This window comes from Phodopus roborovskii, unplaced genomic scaffold (genome assembly GCF_943737965.1).
Source record: "Phodopus roborovskii unplaced genomic scaffold, PHOROB, whole genome shotgun sequence".
In the NCBI taxonomy this organism is placed as follows: domain Eukaryota; kingdom Metazoa; phylum Chordata; class Mammalia; order Rodentia; family Cricetidae; genus Phodopus; species Phodopus roborovskii.
Window position 1 is genome coordinate 2,828,516 of NW_026126444.1, and position 21,027 is coordinate 2,849,542.

General features: G+C 42.7%; 1 protein-coding gene across 1 annotated transcript in view; it reads right to left on the reverse strand.

Annotated features, from left to right (window-relative positions):
* Svep1 (sushi, von Willebrand factor type A, EGF and pentraxin domain containing 1) overlaps positions 1-21,027 on the reverse strand; it is a 158,601-nt gene that overhangs the window by 12,118 nt on the left and 125,456 nt on the right. The window contains exons 37-40 of the mRNA XM_051187853.1: positions 15,063-15,735; positions 10,550-13,335; positions 8,670-8,895; positions 4,749-4,904 (exon numbers count right to left, since the gene is read on the reverse strand). Coding sequence (XP_051043810.1) covers positions 4,749-4,904; positions 8,670-8,895; positions 10,550-13,335; positions 15,063-15,735 — 3,841 coding nt within the window. The remainder of the gene's footprint in view (positions 1-4,748; positions 4,905-8,669; positions 8,896-10,549; positions 13,336-15,062; positions 15,736-21,027) is intronic.

Below are 21,027 nucleotides of genomic sequence, written 5' to 3' on the forward strand. Positions count from 1 at the left end.
ACAAGTGGCAGTCAGAGAGGCCAGAAGAGGACCCTAGGTACTCTGCTTCGTCCCTCTGTCCATCCATCCACTCATTCATTAACCTTGTTCCTTAGAGACAGAGTTCTCATTGAGCGTGGAGTTTGGCTGGCAACGAGTGAACCCCAGGGATCCTTTAGTGTTCACTCTCCACATCACTGGGGTTACAGGCATGCACACACCTGCTTTTTAATGAGAGAGTATTGGTTTTTGAAACACAGGTCCTCATGGTTGAGCAGTGAACAGTCTTACTTGAACCATCCCTCCTGCCTCCTTAGTAGGTCTTTAAGAGCTTTGTTCAAGTGTGGACTACATTCAGGACATGGATCTGTCACCTATTTGTTTTCTAACTTTATTTATGTTTATGTGTGTTCAGCACATGCCACATGTATATGTATGGTAATGGTGGCCAGAAGAGAGCGATAGGTTGCATGGAGCTTGATTTACAGGTGGTTGGGTGCCAGGTGACTTTGGTGCTGTGAACTGAACTTGGTCCTCTGGAGGAGAAGCTAAGCCATCTCTCCAGCTCTGTATCACATTTTTTTAGCTGTGTTCTGAATCAGCAATAGCTAGGAAGCTGCTAATCTTCTACTCTTGTGTTTATCCCAATCCACTGATATCCTTATCGAGTCCTCCTTCGAGGTATTTTTTTTCTTGAGCCATGAGTTTAATTATTGATAAATCTTCACTTGTAAAGATCTTTCTGACTTTAATGAGATGGTCCTGCCCTAACTTTCCAAAACAAAACTAAACAACCTGGTTCCATACATTTCACTGTTTTTCAAAAACACATTTTTATTATCTTCTTCTTAATAAAATAGTAATTTTCATTCATTGTAGAAAAAGTGAAAACATATAAAAGAAAAATAAAGCTTTCACAGTTATTCAAAGGCAAATTTTAACCTTTGTGATTTTCCGTAGACAGAAAAATACTTTTCCTTATTTTTCTTACTTTTTAATAGTTTAAAGAACCAGACAACTGCCTACCTACTCAGCTTATTAACTAAGTACTCAGACTATGTTGTACTCAAGCAGCTTAGTCAATGGTTTTGCTTTTTCCCAGTGTCCTTAAAATGTTCTCTCCCTGTAATGACTTGAATGACAAATACTCTGTTTGATTGTGTGAATTTTTATTCTAATATAAATTCAAATAAATTATCAGTAAGTACTAACTTTAAAAAAGCATCCACTCACTTCCTCATGGACTTTTTTCTCTATTCCTTCACTTGCTTTGTGTGAGTCTTAGACCTATTAGCACAGCCCTCCACGTACCCCACCATATGTAAGTTTCCAAGCAACTTGTACAGATTCTTGTGTGACATTTTAGAGCCTTAACAACTGTTGTATTATTCACTGGTGGTGATTTTTGTTTTGGTTGTTAGCCTAGCCTTGAAGGGCTGAACTATCCCTCTAGCTCCTGGTGGTGGTTTTTAAAGTAACCAACTGAGTCTCAAGTTTTTGTTTTTGTTTTTTTTTTTGTTTTGTTTTTTGTTTTTTTTTTTTAACTTTGATTTACTATTTATATCTAAAGTTGGCTTTAGGTATATTTTTCATGCATGATAATTTTTTTTGAGATTGAAATAGCTCATAAAAAGGTATTTGCCTCACACTCTAATGGGGGCATATTTTTATAGTAGAAGAATGTAATATAATTTATGTTGGGTGTCTTGATTGCTTTGCTTGGTTTTGGTAGCAGTTCTGGTACTGGGAGTGGATGATGATAATTATCCTGCACAGACTTGGGATAATGCATTGAGGATGGTGCTTGCCACTATCATTTGCCTGAAGCCATCACATCCATGTAAGCAAGGAGGCTTACTGTACTGTATGTGTCAACAGGCTGAGGGTGAGCAGGTCAGTTTCCTAGTGCCCTTCAGAATCTTCGGTAGAGCAGACAGTCTGCTTCGTCTTCTGGAGCCATTTTTGGTGTCAGATGCTGGCCTGGTCTATAGAGTGAATGTCAGGACAGGCTCCAAAGCTACACAGAGAAACCCTGTCTCAACCCCTCTCCCTGCAAAACAAAACCTTTGACCTGGTTTGTTTTTTAGTGCTGTGATAAACACCATGACCAAAAGCAACCTGTGGGGGAAAGGAGTTATTTCAGCATACATACATACATACGGCTTATAGTTCTTGATGAGAAGTCAGGGCAGGGATTCAAGGCAGGACCGAAAAGCAGGAACTGATGCAGAGACCATGGAAGAATGCCACTTCCTGGCTTGCTCCCATGACTTGTCCAATCTGCTTTCTTAGATAACCAAGGACTACCTGCCCAGGGGTGGCACCACCCACAGTGGGCTGGGGCTCTTCAATGTCTATTATTAGTCTATATTAGGCTAAACTGAGGGGGCATTTTCTCAGCCAGAGTTCTGTCTTTTCAGATGACTCTACCTTGTGTCAGACTGACAAGACACTAACCAGCATGTCCCTACAGACTTCCATGATTATAGTAAATAATAATAATATGTCATATATTTAAAAAAAACTATGCCTTCCTAAATCTCTAAATTCTTTCTCTATTTCCCCTGCTCTTCCCTTCTTCCCTGTCCATTTATTTGTCCCAGATCTGGAAACTTGTCATTTGTTGTGTTGTTCCCAGACACACTTTTGTTGGCTGTTTTACACAATGTCACTGATACTATTTAGCAGACTGAAAAGCTTGATAAAGTCAAGTTCATTTTTTTTTTTTTCGTGGAAGGGAGCAAATCATTGCCACATATGTGCTGTTTCCATCCAGGGACACTAAATATCTACTATCTCTATTAGTTGATAAAGCCTAAATCCAGCAGCTCACAGGGATAGCATGTAAATTCTGGTTTTTCATTCATTAACTGGAGTGTTTTTATGAAGGTGGGTGTCCCTTCACTTAGCCTTTGGTTGTACTGCCTTAAGGAGCCCATCCTTCAGTTATGTGTTCTCAACAGGAGTTTGCACAGCAGCTGCTAATAGTTCCAAGGTATCATTTTTTTTTTCACTACCATTATGGGTCTCCTATCCATTCATGCAGTTTAACACATGCCACTCTGTTTGAATGGTCTGTATTGCTGCTCAAATGGCTTTTGAAACTTCCTCTAGTTGGCACCATGTTTCCTTTAAAGATTTGCTTATTTTTATTTTATGCATGTGGGTGTTTTGCCTGCATGTGTGTCTTAGCACCATGTGTGTGCATTGCCCAGAGAACAGAAAAGGGTTTTGGAGCCCCTGGGACAGGAGCTAGAGAGGGCTGTGAGCCACCACGTGGGTGCTGGGAATTGCACCCAGGTTCTCTGAAAGAGCAGCTGGTGCTTTTAACTGCTGAGCTGTCTCTCCAGCCCCCTCCAGGTTCTCAGGTGATGAAGGTTTCCAGGCAGTCTTTTACATATTTCATTATAGACCTGCATTTGTTATTTCTCCTAGTAGCTAGAGAGGCATAAATCTTTTGAAAAGACTGCCAGGTGATTTTAACAGTTGGTTGGCACAAGAATAGTTATTAACAACTTTCAGCTCTGTAGTTAACAGCAGGCTGTTTGCCCCCAACATTTTAAGTTAAATTATCAACTTCTTCAAATTTCCTGAGTTTGTGGTAGATTTTGTTTCCAAAAATGTATATGTTTTTGTAAAAATAATTCAAGATCAGCAATCTCAAGTAAGGAATGCCCCAGTTTCAAAAACAGGAAAAAGTTGCCTTCATTCTTTTTGTGCTTATTTTCTTAACCTTTGAGGAAGCAAACTTAGAGCCACAGAAATCTGGCTCCAGTTTTTATGGGCCTCCCGTGACAACTCTTTGATTACACGCGTGCGCACACACACACACACACACACACACACACACACACACACACACACACGGCTGTGCCACACACATACACCTGACTGGTAATGAATACTTGAGGTAAACCTATTCTCACACACCACTGCAAACACTAAGAGATTCCTGAGAATCCAGATGGTAACCTCTCATGACTCACAGCAGCTCTCCTAGACAGAGTTGATGGTGAGATATCTCCTTCAGAGAAATTAACCTCAGTTCTCCCATTAAAGCTCACAAGGAGCTGCAGGTGCTGCCCACGGCACTGCAATGCTGCAATCAGGAGTCACTTAAGGATAAGGTTGGGGTTTTCTTAGGAGAGTTCTGAGGAATTTCAGGCTAGCTACATCCCAGGGAACCTGGCACCTCAGGTAAGAGCTTGCCAGCACCTGTGTGCTCACTGTTGGTCAAGTCTGGCTTTACTCAAGTACCTTCTTGTGGTTGTACCATAGTGATGCATTGTGGGGACCGTTGGGAGCTGCCTAACAGGGTGCTGGGAGCCTAACTCAGGTCACCTGCAGGAGTAGCAAGTGCTCTTAACCAATGAGCCATCTCTCCAGCCCCCACTGTTTTTTGAACTGGGGATTGAATCAGGCCCCTGGATATGCCAAACAAGCACTCTGCCCCTGAGCCACACCCCTCCCTTTCTTTTATGTCTATTTTGTGACAGGACCTTGACAGTTGTTCACAAAGGCTTGAACTTGTCACCTTCGTGTCTCTACCTCTGAGTAGCTGAGATCACAGGTATGGGTCACCACAGCTGGCTATATTTTTTGTGTGTTTCAAAAATTTTAAGTCACCTTAACTGTTTTTCCAGAAAGTGTTAAGAGGATAAAGTAGCAAAATATAATAGGATGTTTTAGGAGCAGCGTTGCTAAAATTAATTTATTCAAATCATATTCAAATAGCACAGTAATTTTTGTTAAGTGATTTGTTACTGTACCTCTAACTCATAGCCAGAATCACATTGATAAACGATGGTGCTTCCATAGCTGTATGTACTACCGGTCACAAATCCATGTTCTGGACTTTCAGGATGCCCACAAAACACCGGGATGCAGGATTCTTCAGAAAACGGTGGCTCCCATGTACCATCGGGCTAAAGAACAGACCACAAAGTATAAGTCATATTAGGAATTTATACATGAGCCTGTTATTTATGTGGCAGACTTACCCCCAAAGTGAGAGTCAGAAGGACTAACTGTGTTGTTTGTTGTCTATCTGTAGTTCTTCCAAAACACATTTATCATTAGGTTTTGTATAGCACCGAACATTTGCTGACATCTCTGACACACACAAAATATGCTTTCCCCCCCAAATAGACCCATCCCATGAGGAAGTCCCCATTATAGCACACTAGCTAGAGTGTGGACTAGAGTATAGGACTTAGAGGGGGTCAGTGCAAATACCCCACCATTGTACATCCCAGTGAACCCTTGGATTTTACGTGATTTCCATGCCTTAATTTCAAGTTTCTGAGAAATAGCAGCATTGGGTGATGAGTTCAAAGTTTGAAGTATGGGTTTCCTGTACTCTATATTAACATGGCATTTATTTGTGTTTAATGTGTGTGTGTGTGTGTGTGTGTGTGTGTGTGTGTGTGTGTGTGTGTTTGGTGTCATCTGCTGTTCCTGATCATAACTTTTTCTTCCAGGCTGGCCTTAGATGCCCAGATCTTTCCCCGCATGTAAAGTTCCCGGTTTCAGAGGGGTCCTGGCCTGTACTTAGCAGGAAGGAGAGTTACCTGGAAAGACCAGGGATATTCTGGACAAGCTTAGCTTGGTTTCTACACTCAGCCTCTCAGTGTTAGAATACACCCCAGTGTCAATCACATTTCTACATATAGTCGGCTTTACTGATTGTGACTGTGTCATGATCTCTATAAGTCCCCAGAGAATAGAGGTCAGAGACTGCCTAGACAGCTGAATACATGGAGGCTTGTGCAACAGCAAACAACACTCATCTACACTCCAGGAGGCAGCGCACCTAAATGTGTTGGGCACCAGACAGAAGCTGCCACCTACTGGACTTTTCTGATCCTTGCCCTATGTGTCTCTTCACCTGTTGTTTACTCATGCTCCTAAAAGGGGGACACACTTAGCAAATTACTGCATCCCGAGAAGCAGGTAGAGGGAACCCTGACTAGTTGTCAGTAGGTCAGAGGAGATTCTAGAGGCTCAGGCTCACTCCTGGTGTCTGAAGTGGGTAGCCTTAGGAACTGAACCCTCAACCTGTGGGGCGTAGCACAACTTCCAGGTACAGAGTGTCAGAGGTGGACAGGGGCTCATAGCTAGCTAGCATCTGCAGCAGAACTGATTGTTGTTTATGTACGTAACTGGTATTAGAAGGGTGCTCTTGGTAAGTCTGAAACAGTATTCGAGGCAAAACCCTTTAATATACATATAATACAATATATATATGTATATATATACACACACACACACACACACACGTGTGTGTGTGTGTATGTATGTATGTATGTATGTATAAATACGTCCACTTTACAACCAATCATTCTCCAAATGTATAGAAGTTGCACTTTTCATTATTTTAACTGTTGCTTCAACAAATCAAAGTTTTTAGTGGAAACATTTTAAACTTTTAGGCTGGCATACAAAACAGTGGGTTTCATTATGGCCTCCTCACACATATGTTACACTTTGCTTTCATTTGTTTCCCTCAGCCCCCTCCTCCTCCTTTTGCCTTATCTCAAGGCCATTTCCTCTCTTTCCCCAGTGAGTTCCCTGTTCTGTTTTCTTGGATAAAAAAATTAAAACTACATTCTGTTGTGTGCTTTTGAAATACTGGTTGTTTGGCTTTGATTATTTCAGTTTTCTCCATGATGGTTATTTAATTGTCAGAGTAATTTATCACTTACTCCTTACCTCGATTTCTTCATCTACTTTTGGTTCACCGTCCCCTTCTTTTGCTTTTTCCCAGTGTTCACTGATGGAAGTTTTGTAATTCTGTAATGTCATAATTTCTGGAAGGGCTGGGCTTCCTTCAGTATTCATTTTTTAACAACTGTATTTACCTTATATACTAGTTCTATGACGTGCAGAATGATTTTGTTACATTATAATAAAAATATTTCTAGGTACTGAACACAGTTCTATGCAACTTCTGCATTTGAATACTTGAAAGAGTCAATATACCTTTCAGAGTAAAAATTAAAACAGAACCCAGTTAGATAAAGGACAGAAATCACATTTCATGTGGAGAAAGAAATAAAGGTTATATATACATAAAACAAAACAAAACAAACAAACAAACAAAAGCTACTGATTCAGAAAAAGAGAGCCTAGTCACCAGTGTCCCAGGATCCCAGAGGAAACATATGGAATCACCCAGTGCTTCACAGCCCAGTGTAGAGAACAGCAGATTCTCATGAGCCTAAGTTCTGAATAAAAAGGGGCATGCTTTGAGAGCCTGGCTCCTTGGGTAGCATTGCATCTGCTCCATGTGATGGTTCTGCCTGTAGGTTTGGAAGTAACCAATCGCTGGGGACGCATGGTTTATAAATGGGAAATTAGGAGAAGAATAAAAAAAAATTCTTGAGTCCCCACTATGTGTCAGGCATCTTCTGGATACTTAACACACATCAATGAGCACAGGCTTATAGACAAGGAACAAGCTTAAGGATGACGGACTGAGGAACCTCTAAATGTGAGTGATGACAATCTAACTCACATGCTGAGGGAAAGGGCAAGCCTGTGTTACTCTGTAGGCCTCCTCTTCCAGTCATAGAAAATGGAGGGAGGTTCAGCCTCTCATTTTACAGTGGAGGCCAGGAGAAGGGGCTCTGCTAGGAAGGCCTGCTATCTGTGTGGCAGTTCACATCTTTAACAAGGTGTTACAGTTAGCAAGCTATTAAACTATGCACAGAAAGTGCTTCATGGTAAACTAACCACAAATTTTATGCCCAAGTGTCTATGTGCACAAACCAGCTGATGACTTTTAAAAGATCAAAGTTTGCAGAAGTTAGGCGTTTCTTCCATCACCGATGCGGTTTTCCACAACACTTGTTTTCAGATATGGTAACCTTAAGTATAGATTCCACCGCCTCTATCTTGTAGCCCAGGCTGTCCTCAGACTCCCTATGTAACATCTGCTCCTCAGGTTTCCCTGTCTCAGTGTTGCCTTACAGGTGTGCATCACCATACTCAGTTTCACGTGATAGGCAGAGAAAAACCTGGGGCCTCAGGCATCCTGGGCAAGCATCCTTTCAACAGAGCTGTCCCTTCCCCAAACCTATTCCCTCATAGTCTTTCTACATAGCCCAGACAGGTCTGGTGATCCTCTTGCCTCTGCCTCCAGAATGCTACATTATAGAATGGGCTACCATGCCCAGCTTAAGTGATTTTCTAAAGTAAACAAACAATAAACCATGAAGGCAGGATTTGACTACTGTTTTCTGTCTGCCTGTGCAGCTTTCAGGCCTTCCACTGAGACTACCGCCAATGGCTATGAATATCTCATTACTATTGCTTTTTAAACATATTCCCTAACATTAGCTCTTTCTTAGTTTAAAACTGGTAATATTAGGAAGAAAACATGTTCTACTTCTTTTTTCCTCTGTGTTAAAAATTTTTATTTTATATGTATGTTTTGATGCAAGTTTCTCTGTCACATAGGCATCAGATCCCCTGACCTGGAGCTGCCATGTGGGTGCTAGGAACCAAACCCAGGGAGTAACCGGAGCTCTTAACCATCAAACCATTTCCCCAGCTCCACAGGTCTAAGAAATGTCTCAACTCTTTGGGTGCAAATGAAACCTGAAACATTTGCTTTTCTTTCTTGGCCAGCACGATGTCACAGATGCCGTGGTTAGACTGCCTGCCTCCATTCAGAGACAGTATCTTACCTGGCAGGTTGACGAGTCCACTCCTTTGTAGATAAACCCTTCTGTACAGGACACAGAAACTTGTCTATTCACCCGGAAGTCATCTCCAAGAACACGCATGCGTGTTGTGTTTAATGGCACCGGACATTTTCTAGGACTGCAGGAGATTCTTTCAGGAGACCAATGACCATCTTGCTGGCAGGTGAACGTATCTGTATCTGTGTCTGTCACATACCCTTCCAGACACCTGCAATGCAGATGAAAAAATTGACACCTGCAGAAAGTAGCATGCTGTGCCTGACGTATGCTGAGATTAAAGGAGTCGCTGCAAGGCTCAGGAGACATTTTATGAGAAACCTCAGAACTGCCTCAAAGGTCAGATGGATACCATTACTATGCAAAAATATTAATATAACAACATCCAGATAAATCCTTAGAGATCCACATTCAAGATTAGCCAAGACCAAAGTTGTCTTAGATGTGACTGAAATCAGTTTCTTTCATTTATCCATTAATTCTAAAATAGCTACTAGTTCAAGAAATTATTGCTAATACTTACATACTGGTAGGACTATAACATAGTATTTATGGCTTATCTACTGTGCAACAAGCACTATAACTTGTACAAGGTTCTTCTAAGCTTGATCATTAAGCATTGTTGTAGCTATAGTATAGTTCAAACTCAAGTAAAATTGGCTCTAAAGCCCCCCCATGACTTAAAAATGTGCATACTTATGCAGCAAATGGTTCTGTACAATGATTAATTTCTGGTGATCCCTCTATGTACTTTACAAATATCAATTTATTAAATTCTTATCAAATTCTCGTTTCCATCCCATTAGCAGATACTATTAGAACCTTCATGCTGTTTGGCATTGATGAGGTTTGCACCAGAGAGATTAGGTGCCTTTCTTGAAGTCACACAGCTCAACAAGTTTGTGTGGGATGTGGTAATACTCTAGAGGGAGTATTCTGGGGTCCATGCTCCTACCACCACTATATGCTGCCTTTTAAATCAAACCATTTAATCAATTCATAGTAACCTTGAAGAACACCTTTTACATTCCAAATATCACCAGGTTAGGCAGGAGACAGAAGTCTTACATAATTGGAACAACCTGATTAGCGGAAACTAAGTAAAGATCGGCTACTTGGTGTCACCGTTACACACCAAGGAAAAGGCTTAGGAGAATCTTGACAAATAAGTGACACTGTGGCTCTAGAAAGGAGGTTTTAAAATACACCCTAGAGTCCCAGAGTGGCCATTTATTCTTCTGTTCTGTGTGCAGGCCTCTGCTCAGCTTCCTCACACTCCAGCCTTCCATAGACCACAGTTAGGGAACAGGAAGGCAGCCTAGTCTGTTCACAGTGGAACACCCCAGAAGGACAGCTAAGTTATGGATCAGATCTGAGCTGTAAATGCTTGGAAAATCCAGTTTACCAGGCACATAAAGTACTGAGACAGTTGAGATGCTTTTGAATGCGATGGTTACTTACACCAATAAAAATCCTAATTCCCAGATTCATTCCAAATTTTTACACCTTTCATTGAAATATTTAATTTAGTAAAAGTCTTCAGACAGGGGAGTTTCCATTATTTGAGCACTATACACTTAGTTTAAGTAGCACAGGTTGGATAGTTGCTTTATTCATATGCTCAGTGATTCAAAAATGATTGAAGCTTTTCAGAGGACCTTGTGGTTTCACAAGCACCATGAAGATTATGCTAGAAACCATGGTCTGAAAAGGGTGTACAAATGTCAAATGTTAAAAGCTTTGGACTTTGGAGGGGAGCCCAGGGATGGAGGTTCTCTTCTGAATAGCTACATTTTGATCTGTTCCTTCATTTTATAATCCTGCCTATGCACTCCCTGCAGACTCTATAGCCACCTGAGTCTTACCTGAGTTTCACTTTGCTTTTATAGGTATATGCCTCTCCCATTGCCACTGCATTGGCAACAGGCGGTGGGGGTCCACAGGACAGGGGCTCACAGGCTGGGTGAGGCTGGCTCCATGCCCCTTTCTCTGTACAAATCAGATTTGAACTACCTTGCATGATGTAGCCAGGTCTGCAGCTGTAAGTTACAATGTTGTTCTCTAAAGGGATACTCTCACTGATGACTGCATTGGGTATGGTTGGGAGAGAACCACAGTCAGCGTGTTCACAGAGGGGGAAGTCAGACCACTGGCCATCAGCATCACAGGTGATTTCAGAAAGTCCAAGGAGCTTGAAGCCTTTGAAGCACTCAATCTGGACGGTCTTCCCACAGCCCACATCAGTTGCATTGATGGTTCCATGTTGAATGGTGGGTGTGGAACACCTGCAAGGTAGGCAGGAAGGCAAGCTACCGCTCCAGGAACCGTTGGAGAGGCATCTTCTTGAAGCACTTCCATGGAGCTTATAACCGGGAAAACACTGATACTGTATGTGGTCCCCGTGATAAAAGGAAAAGCCGTTAGGGAAGCCCTGGGGAAGATTGTCAGGAGGACCACAGGCAGCTGGTTTACAGATGGGAGCCTCTGCATCCCAAGTCCCATCTGACTGGCAGGTGAGTTTAGCAGCCCCATGTAACACATAGCCCTCTAGACAATGGAATGATACTTCCTTCTTGAACCCATAGTCAAGGCCATCTGTCACCCCATTTGCCACCTGCGGTGGGGCAGCACATCTGACAGGCATGCAGCTGGGAGTGGTGCCACTCCAACTTCCATTGATAAGACAGACACGGCTCTTAGCTCCTTCAAGCACGAACCCCTCACTGCAAGAGTATGAAATCTCTTTTTGAAACGTGTATTCTTCTCCCTTCACTTGGCCGTTGTTGGGGACTGGTGGTGAGCCACAGTCCACAGGAATACACGTAGGCTCGTGCCCATCCCAATCTTTATTCTCTTGGCATGTTCTCTTCTCAGTGCCATTGAGCACATAGCCAGGGTCACACTCATAGTGTAACACGCCCAGGTATGAGTAGTCACTTCCCTTGATGAGTCCATTCCTCAGTGGGTTTGGCTTGCTGCATGAAATGGCTTCACAGCGTGGTGCAGTACCACTCCACTTCTTATTCTGTAGACAAAGTCTTAAGTGGGAGCCTTCTAAAATGTGCCCTGGCTTGCAGCTGTATTGTGCAGCACTGCCCAAGGTAGTCTGTGTAAAGTGCAAAAAGCCATTTTCGGGAGCAACAGGCAAATCACATTCAATTGAAATGCAAGAGGGAGCACTCCCATTCCATGTTCCATCTTCCTGGCAGATCAGCACAGGGTTTCCCAGCAGTTCATAGCCAGGGTCACAGCTGTAGGAAACCATCGTGCCATATAGAAAGTGAGATGCATGTGTAGCAGGGGATTCCTTTGTATTTTCCATGGTTTTAGCTGTTGTTTCCAAATGTTGAGGGTGAGGAGTCAGATATGGGACTTCCATCATGTCATCTTCTTGTGCAAAATATTCCTGGCCTTCTTTGACTTTAGTACAGTCTCCAAAGTCTATGTGAGGAGGGAGACCACAGTCTATGGGCACACATGTTGGGCTGGAGCTTGACCATCCTGACTCTTCACAGGTCTGCATGGCATGACCAACCACCTGAAACCCAGGGAAGCAGCTGTAGATAATCATGGCACCATATCTGTAATCTGCACCTTCTACAAAACCATTCTCGATGGGTTGTGGGTCACTACAGTGGATGGCATTGCAAGAGGGGGCATCCATGTCCCAGTCACCTGTTTCTAAACAGGTCAGGGCCTTGGGACCTTCAAGCCGGAAGCCTCGGTCACAAAAGTATGTGATGCTTTGTCCATACTGAAAGCTTATGTAAGAGAACTGGCCATTTAAAATCTCTTTGGGCTCTGGGCATTCAATGGGTTTACACACTGGTTTTCCTCCAAGCCACTGGCCATTTTCTCCACAGAGAGTGGTCGCATTGCCCACTAACTCAAAGCCTGGCTTGCAGGTGTAGAGCGTGGTGCTGAGATAGGCAAGCCCTTGCACGTGGATGATGCCGTTGAGGATCTCCTCAGGTTGGGGGCATTCTACTGGAACACATTCAGGCAATGGAGAACTCCAGGCGCCGTCAGACTGGCAGAGGATGGTTGGGTCACCTCTTAAGAAAAACCCATCAACGCACGAATACTTGGCAGTACTTCCAAAATGAAGAGCACCAGAAGAAGCAGGGAGGCCAAAGGGAATCAAGGGAGGAGAGTGACAAAGGACCATCTTACAAACAGGAAAGGAACCATTCCATTGCCCGGATGGCAAACACTTCAGGACAGAAGGGCCTTGCAAGGCATGCCCCTCTTTACAGGAAATGGTCATCACGCCTACCTCAGAAGTTAATTCCTTTAACACGAGCTGGTTTTCCAAGAGGGGAGGCTCTGGGCACTTGGTGGGGACACACTTTGGGCTTGGCTTCTTACTCCATTTGCCAGATTTCTGGCAAGTCCAAGAATTATCACCAACAAGCTCATATCCCTCATTGCAGAAAAACTGAACCTTGGACCCCACACCAAAGCTTTCTCCTTTCAAGAAGCCATTCTGGATGGGAGGGGGTTTCCCACAGCTGAGAGGGGTACAGGACAGAGGGGCCTCACTGTGCCAGTGGCGATTGGCTTGGCAGACAAACACAGGACTTCCAACTGCCTTATAGCCTGGGTTGCACTGGAACCTTGCTTCGCTCTCAAAGGTCTTGCCAGTGGTGTGCTGCAGGACAGGGAGAGAAAAGTCAGTACAGCTCACAGAACAGGCAAGCCAGCAGGTGGAGTGCATTGCGAGTCACACTGAACTCAAAGGCCCACACTTACAAGTGACTGGTTAGGACTTTCATGAGCAAAAGTTTATGCTGCTTGCAACAAGCTGGCCCCGAGTTTTGAAGGAAAGTAAAATGTGGAAAATCAGGTGAGGTCATTTCCTCTGTAGAAAGTCTTATGGAACCCAAGGGGGATAAGATTGGGGGGTCTGTACAGATTGATGTCTTGAAGGGCAATATCAACAGGATACACAGAGAACTTGGTGTGATAAAAAGTTTACATAGATGCTTTAAAACCCGTTTCACTTAAAATATTGTCTATTTAAAGCGGTACTATGAGCCAGGTGGGGGTGGTACATGCTTTTAATCCCAGCACTCAGGAGGCAGAGGCAGGCGGATTTCTGTGACTTTAAGGCCAGCCTAGTCTACAGAGCGAGCTTCAGGACAGGCTCCAAAGCTACACAGAGAAACCCTGTCTTGAAACCCCCTCCCCTAAATGGCACTATGGTCTTCGACTTGGAAGACTAGGCTGTCCTCCCCCTCCCCCTCCTCTTCTCTTTTGGTGTATGTGGACACCTGTGTGTGGAGTCCAGGAGTGAACCGCAGGTGTCATTTCTTAGATGCCATTCATCTTGATTTTATTAATTCATTCTTTGAGATAGTCTTTAACTACTGCTTGGTAGGCAGACCAGGCAGGCAAGCAAGGGATCCCTGAAGATCCCTGTCTCTGCCTGGCCAACACTGGGCTGACAGGTGTGCTTGTCAGGCAGGCCAGGTTGGCAAGCCAGTGATCCCTGAAGACACCCATCTTTGCCTAGTCAGCCTGGGGTTACAGGTGTGCAGCTCAGTGCCTGACTTTTCTTACCCTGGGGTTTGGAGATCAAGCTTACAGCCTACCTCTCGCACAGAACACACTTTACATCCTGAGATATTGCTACAGCCCTCATTCTTGAATTCCTAGAACACTTACTAGAAAGACTCTTTTTTTAGCGGGTAAGTGGATCATGTCTGTATCATGCTTAAATAATGCTGAAATTACCTTTAGATATCTCAAAAGAGCAATGCAAAACTGCACCTCATATTTCATTTAAAAATCAGAGTGACAATAAACATCTCTGAGTTCCGTTTAGGTGATGAATTACATAAAGGAAAATGGTTTTCATTAAAATTGGCTTACTCCAACTCCATATTTAAGGCCAAGAAAAGATTACAAAGGCCTTGGAATGTCTACAGCTTACTATAATGCAGAAAGTTGTATACTGAAGAGGCTGGAGAAATGGTTCGGTGGTTATGAGCACTGGCTGCCCCTCCAAAGGACTAGGATTAAATTCTGAGGACCCACATGAAGGTTCACAACTGTCTGTAACTCTAGTCCCATGGAATCTGTTGCCCTTTTCTGGTCTTCTTAGACACCAGCCACATACATGGTGCACAGCCATATATGCAGGCAAACACACATACACATAAAATAAAAAAAATTAGAGCACACACACACACATAGTAAGGTTTCACAATTATCTTGACTCATTATTATGCAATACACACCGTGTATAGATTTCAAGCTACTTCTGTTCCAGGAATCAATATGTCTACTGTCTCTACTCCTAGACACTGGGCTAGCGATGGTAGACAGCCCTATGAGGGGTGAAAGTCACCGATCATTTGTCAGTGAGTCACTTACCTCCAGAAAAGCGTTCTCTACCTTAGGTGGCTCGCTACAGGAAACAGGGTGGCAGGTGGGCAGGGGTCTGCTCCACTGTCCGGTGGCCTCACAGGTGCTCTTCTTCTCCCCTTTGATATAGAATCCCTTGTGACAGCTATACGCCACCATGGCGCCAAAACTGTAATTTGCTCCACTAGCATAGCCATGCATGATGCTTGGAGGCTCTCCGCACCGCACCGGGATGCACTGGATTGACAGGGGAGAAGGGCTCCACTGCCCTCCTCTCAGGCATTCAATCTTTGCCGACGTGTTCAGCACAAAACCCTCCATGCACTTGAAGCTTACTACCGAGCCTGCTGCAAATTTTGCTTTGCTCACAGATTCCAGAATGCTGTAGGAAACAGATGGAGGTTTTTCACAGAAGTGAGCTATACAGCGTGGCATAGCCTGGCCTTCTGGGGGAACCCATTTCCCCTGGGCGTTGCAGATGAGCTGGGAATTATCAGCCAGGCTGTAACCGTCTGCACAGTAGTAGAAAGCAGTATCTCCGAAAAGTCGGTGGGCAGTCTCTGGAGAGGCGTGGTCCACATTGGGGGGCTCGTCGCAGGAGACTGCCAGGCATTGGTGGTTACTTGAATTCCACTTGCCATTGGCTAGGCATATGATGGTGTCAGGTCCAGCAAGGGTGAAGCTATGGGATGGAGGAGAAAGGAACAAGTCAATGTAGTATTGAGAAAAGGCATTGCCTTGTCTCGTTTCATTTTTTTTTAAATCATTTCAATACTAATTTTGCTTTTATTCTTTGTTTTTATAATAATATTTAGCATCTGGATATTAAGCATATTAATCAAAAGACTTTAATGCTGATCAGAAGGAAGTTAAGATTTCTGCTATTTAAAGATCTCTAATGATTGATTGTTACAGGTGTGTGTGTGTGTGTGTGTGTGTGTGTGTGTGTGTGTGTGTGTGCAAGTGCTGTGTGTTTGCAGAGGTCAGAGGTCATGATCATTTATCGTGAGCCCTGTACCTTATTTTTGAGAGGGAGTTTTTGGTTTGTTTGTTTTCCCCTGGGACCTGAAGAATGCTGCTTAGGCTAGGCTGGCTGGCCAGTGAGCCCCAGGCCACGCCACTAACACCCACACCAGTTTTTTACATGGGTGCTGGGGATCAAACCCAGGTCCTTGTTTTATCAGCTGAGCCTGATCCAAGGTCCTGTCTATTTTACATTTTTAAAATAAAAACAAGGTATAAGTTTTGGTTCTTTTGACTCAATTCAATATTGGGCCTCCATAGTTTTGATAGCGTTAGTCTGTGGATTTTAATACTCACTTTTCAAAAAGCTTTGATGAGCCATATTTATTACAGCTTATAGTTGCTCACTTCCAGTCAGTGAACTTTAAAACAGTGATTATAATTCTAGGCTCCAGTGTTTTCAAAACTTCTGCACATGTGGTTAGAGTTAAAAAGCTTTGTTCTGTATATGGCTATGCCATACAATAAGTGTATGGATACATTTTTGTCCAATAGCTCCCAGCCTTTCTTTATGTTCCAGGTATTTGCTCATACATTGATGATATGCTCCCCAGAGCTATCTCAATAAAGCAGAACAAACCAGTAGGCTGTGAGCTATTAGGGGAACCACATCCGAGGCGTTCTGACTTTCAGTTTCAGACTCTTAGACAACATTTTGAAGGGGTAGTTAACATCCAGTCAGTCTGTCATTTTGATACCAATGATGAGTAAGGGAATGAAATTAGCCAGGTGCCTAATTGAATCCTTGTTAGACATCGTGGCTTGTCCATCTTGTAGTCTGATGAGTGATGAATCAGACAGGCCCAGTCACTTGTCTAACATCACCCTGCTGTTAGCAGAGGATGTGAGGTCCAAATTTGGCGACTAGATTCCAACACTTACATCTTTTCCACAATGCTGCTCTCTCTCTCTTCCTCTCCTTCTCTCTCTCTTTCTCTTTTCAGACAAGTTAGTAAGACTTCTGTGTATGGGTATGTCGTGGAAACTCCACAGAGCTTTCACAGTACAAATTATTTAGCCCAGCTTTTGGCAACGATTCTTAAGTCCTTAGTAATCAAAACTATCACTGAGGTCCGTTTTAATTCTAAAAGGAAAAAGTCTACTAGATAAAAATTGGGATTCTATTATCCTCACCAGAAATATCCATAATATCTATAGGCGACTGATGGAAAAGTCAACAAAAATGACAGACATCAGTAGAATGCTATACATCCACCCCACCTATGGTCATGACCATGCAACTCACAGAAATGTGTCTACATGAATAAACTTAGATACCCTCAGGATAGCTGAGTGAAATTTCCACTTACAGCCATTTCAGTTGGTAGTTTAGGAAGACCTCAGTCAGTTCTTTGTAAATAGATATAGACTTAGCATGTGTTTAGATGACATCTTTCTTAACAATTACAGGGAGGCATCCATAGCAGTATGTTTAGAGCATGACTTTATAATTAAAACTCAACAGGCCTGGCCTACTGACTTGACTGCTCCTGCGCAGGACACATCCTGGGTGGAAGGTCTACTTACTAAGGCTCCTGTTGTTTTACAGCTCGACTTGGATCATTCACACACTTTGAAACATGCGTCATTATGGTTCCCAACCCTTTGATGTGGCTGGCACTGCTGAAGTTCATATGCACAGACCCAGACAGCTCTGATTTATAGGAATCCATTGCACATAAAGTTTTGCCTTTATTGCCTGGCTCCAGATGCTCTGAGGCAGAAGCATCTGTCTCCAGACCCTTCCTCATTCCACAGAGCATCTTGAGAACATGAAACAATGTCGTATAATTTGGCAGCACTTGATAGAGACTCTGACCCTTAACCTTCTGATAACTCTCCACCAACTGCTTTTTCTTCATGGAAAAAAAATCACAGCAAACCAGCTTTCTAATAGAATGGATAATGACCACTGAATACATGCTTTTAAAATAAACAAATGTAAAGAATTTATTTTTAGAATCTTCACTATCCCCCCATCTGGATTAAGAGCAATGATTTTAAGTACTCCAATTAACACTTATATTTTTCACCATGACTCTTTGCAGCTGGCTGTGGGACAGTCACTTCCTTGGGGCCCAGATACTGTGCCAGTGAAGTGCTTATTTGCAGAAGCCCAACTGTGGGATGTTGTAAGATACATTCATGTGTGGTCTCTTCCTGTGCCAACATGGGGTTCCCGAGGCCTTTGTAATGTAAGTGCCAGCATTCCTGGGCTTTATATCACTAGACAATGTGCTCAGTGAAAGTGAGTCTAGGTGATAAACAAAGACAAATAATTTTTTTTAAATGTCAAAACTTAAAGTTGATAAAGGAGGATATATATATTCTAAATGACACAAAAGGGGAATTACTATAAGCTATAGCATAATCACTTAAAAAAGAAAACCAAATTGCTTATACTATTTAATTCTGTTAGAAGTTTGAAAGTGTATTACAACTATGGGTGTATCTTTTATTCCCTTATCTTGTTGAGGGATTATTCAGAGTATGATAAACATTTTCAGTTGATAACATATGCCTATAATTGCCAGCTACCAAAGCAAGAAAATGTGAAACTGGGCAAAGTCTAAAATGTGAGAAAAACTTGGAATTAGAATCAACCTAAGTTGAAGGAATATTCACTTAAACTCTTTGTAACCTTTTGTATTTTCATTCAAGATGTCCTGGGAGCAATCTTTTATACTTTCTTTAAAAATCAACCACACACACTAACTACACTGTGTTCCAGGTAAAACAGCCCATCAGTATTCCAAAGATGTCACAGGACCCCAGCGATCCACAGGAGTCTTTTGGAAACAGACAGAATACTTTCCAGATACATTTTTTCAATAGTTGGATTCACACACCTAGAAGAAGCTTACTAGCCAGCACGGGCCCTGGGAGCTTTATGAGTGAACTTGGAGAGCAGCATTAGATTCCCTTCTAAAAGAGAAGAGCAGCCCATTAAACAGCTACAGATTAAAGACAATAATAGAAAGTGTGAAGAAGCATCAGTAATTGATCTTGTTTTAATTCGTAACAACAATCAAAGATCAAAGCTGCTGCCTCAATAGATCCAATAATTGCATTTAGAAGCTTATGTGTGAGAAGAACCAAGAGGGAAACTCAGTGGGTTTTTTTTTTTTTTAAATGACATCATTAACCCTTCTATGCCTCTGAGTTTCACACCAATGAATGCCAACCTAAGAAGGAAAAAAAAAAAAAAAAAAACGAGAAACAAGTGACCACCCTATATTTGGCGAAACGGAAGCACCTCTCACCTGGCATTTGGGTATTGATACAAATTTAGAAAACATAAATGTTTGGGTAGAAGATAAATTGGGAATGGTGAGTTTGATGAAGCTGCTTGCTTCTTTCCTGGTCTTCATTATTCTACTCTGGTCTCTTGAAGTTCTTGCCTACTCACTCACTGTAAATTTGAGAACTTGTCTTGTTCCCACGATTCAGGGAAAGACTCCATCAAAGCCAAACAACAGTTTAGCATCCTTCCCTAGCTGAAGAGCTATTGACAGATGCTAAGTGAAGGAGAGAAGGAAAGACAGCTTTCTTTAAGGGTGTGGTCCCTGGTAGGTGGCCTACACTCTAGGGGACAGCTTCATATTCATGCATATATGCAGGACAAATTGGACTCAGTGGGTGGCAAAAAAAAAAAAAAAAAATCAAGACAAAGCGAAGGCCTTGAAGTTGGGAGGAGGGTTTAGGGAGTAGGGGTGGATACTAGAGGAGTGTTGGGGAGGAGTGAATACGGTCAAAGGACATTGTATACATGTATGAAATTCCCCAGAGAACTAATAAAAATATTATATTAAAATGACAACCGTGAGACAACAGTAAGAATATATGCACATTCGTGATGTATGGAGGTCTGGGTGACTTATACGGTATGGAGGGCAGAGGAAAGGCAGACTTGAGACTTGAAAGGGAGTAAACTCCACTTTCACGAGGCTGAGAGCATCTCAGCATGTGGAAGGAGATAACAAGACAGGTCATATTACATAGAAGTCATGGCGTGGATACAATGATGCTATTTTTAATATACCAAGATGCAGAGGGTGTGCCAGACAAGCCCCTGAGAGGAAAATAGAAATGGAAAACACAGAGAGGATGAGAATGGAGTCCTAGTTCCGGCTATCACATAATCCACAAATCTATAATACCAGATGAGACATAACAGATATCATTTTAAAAGCATAGCTAGGCTATCCAGAAAGGAAGCCTTCATGCTCCCGACAAGAGGAAAAAATTGAAACCAGAGAAGCGAAGCTTGCCAATGAATGATGTGATTGCTTTTGGATCAGACAAAGAAAGGAACAAGAGAGGAAAAGAAACAGCCTTGGAACTGAATTAGTAACTGCAGTGTCTGGCAGGGATCCACATCTCTAGAAGGAGGTTTGCTGACAAGGTGAACTTTAAAAATGTAGTTCATTTCTGTGTCTTCAGAGGTGCTGGGCAGAAAAAAATGAGGCCCCAGCTAATTATAATTCTGTATCTGATATAGATTTCACATTTGAATTCATGTGCTTACTTTGCATGCGAAACATTTCAAACTGAGAAATTAATATGAAGCTGAGGCCCCTGGGGTAGCTGGTAGAAAAAAGAATCCAGAGAGTCAGCTCACAAGGTTATACAGGTTCCCCAGCTGTCAGTCTATATAGTCCATAAGCGCCTACTTGTTCAGGTCAGCTGTTTCTCTGGGTTTCCCTAACATGGTCTTGACCCCTTTGCTTATCACTCCTTCCTCTCTACAACTGAATCCCAGGAGTTCAGCTCAGTGTTTAGCTGTGGATTTTTGCTTCTGCTTCCATCAGCTACTTGGTGAAGGCTCTAGGATGGCATTTAAAGTAGTCATCAATCTCATTATAGGGGAAGGGCATTTAAGTTAGCCTTTCCACTATTGCTTAGATTCTTAGTTGGAGTCATCCTTGTGGATTCTTGGGAATATGCCTAG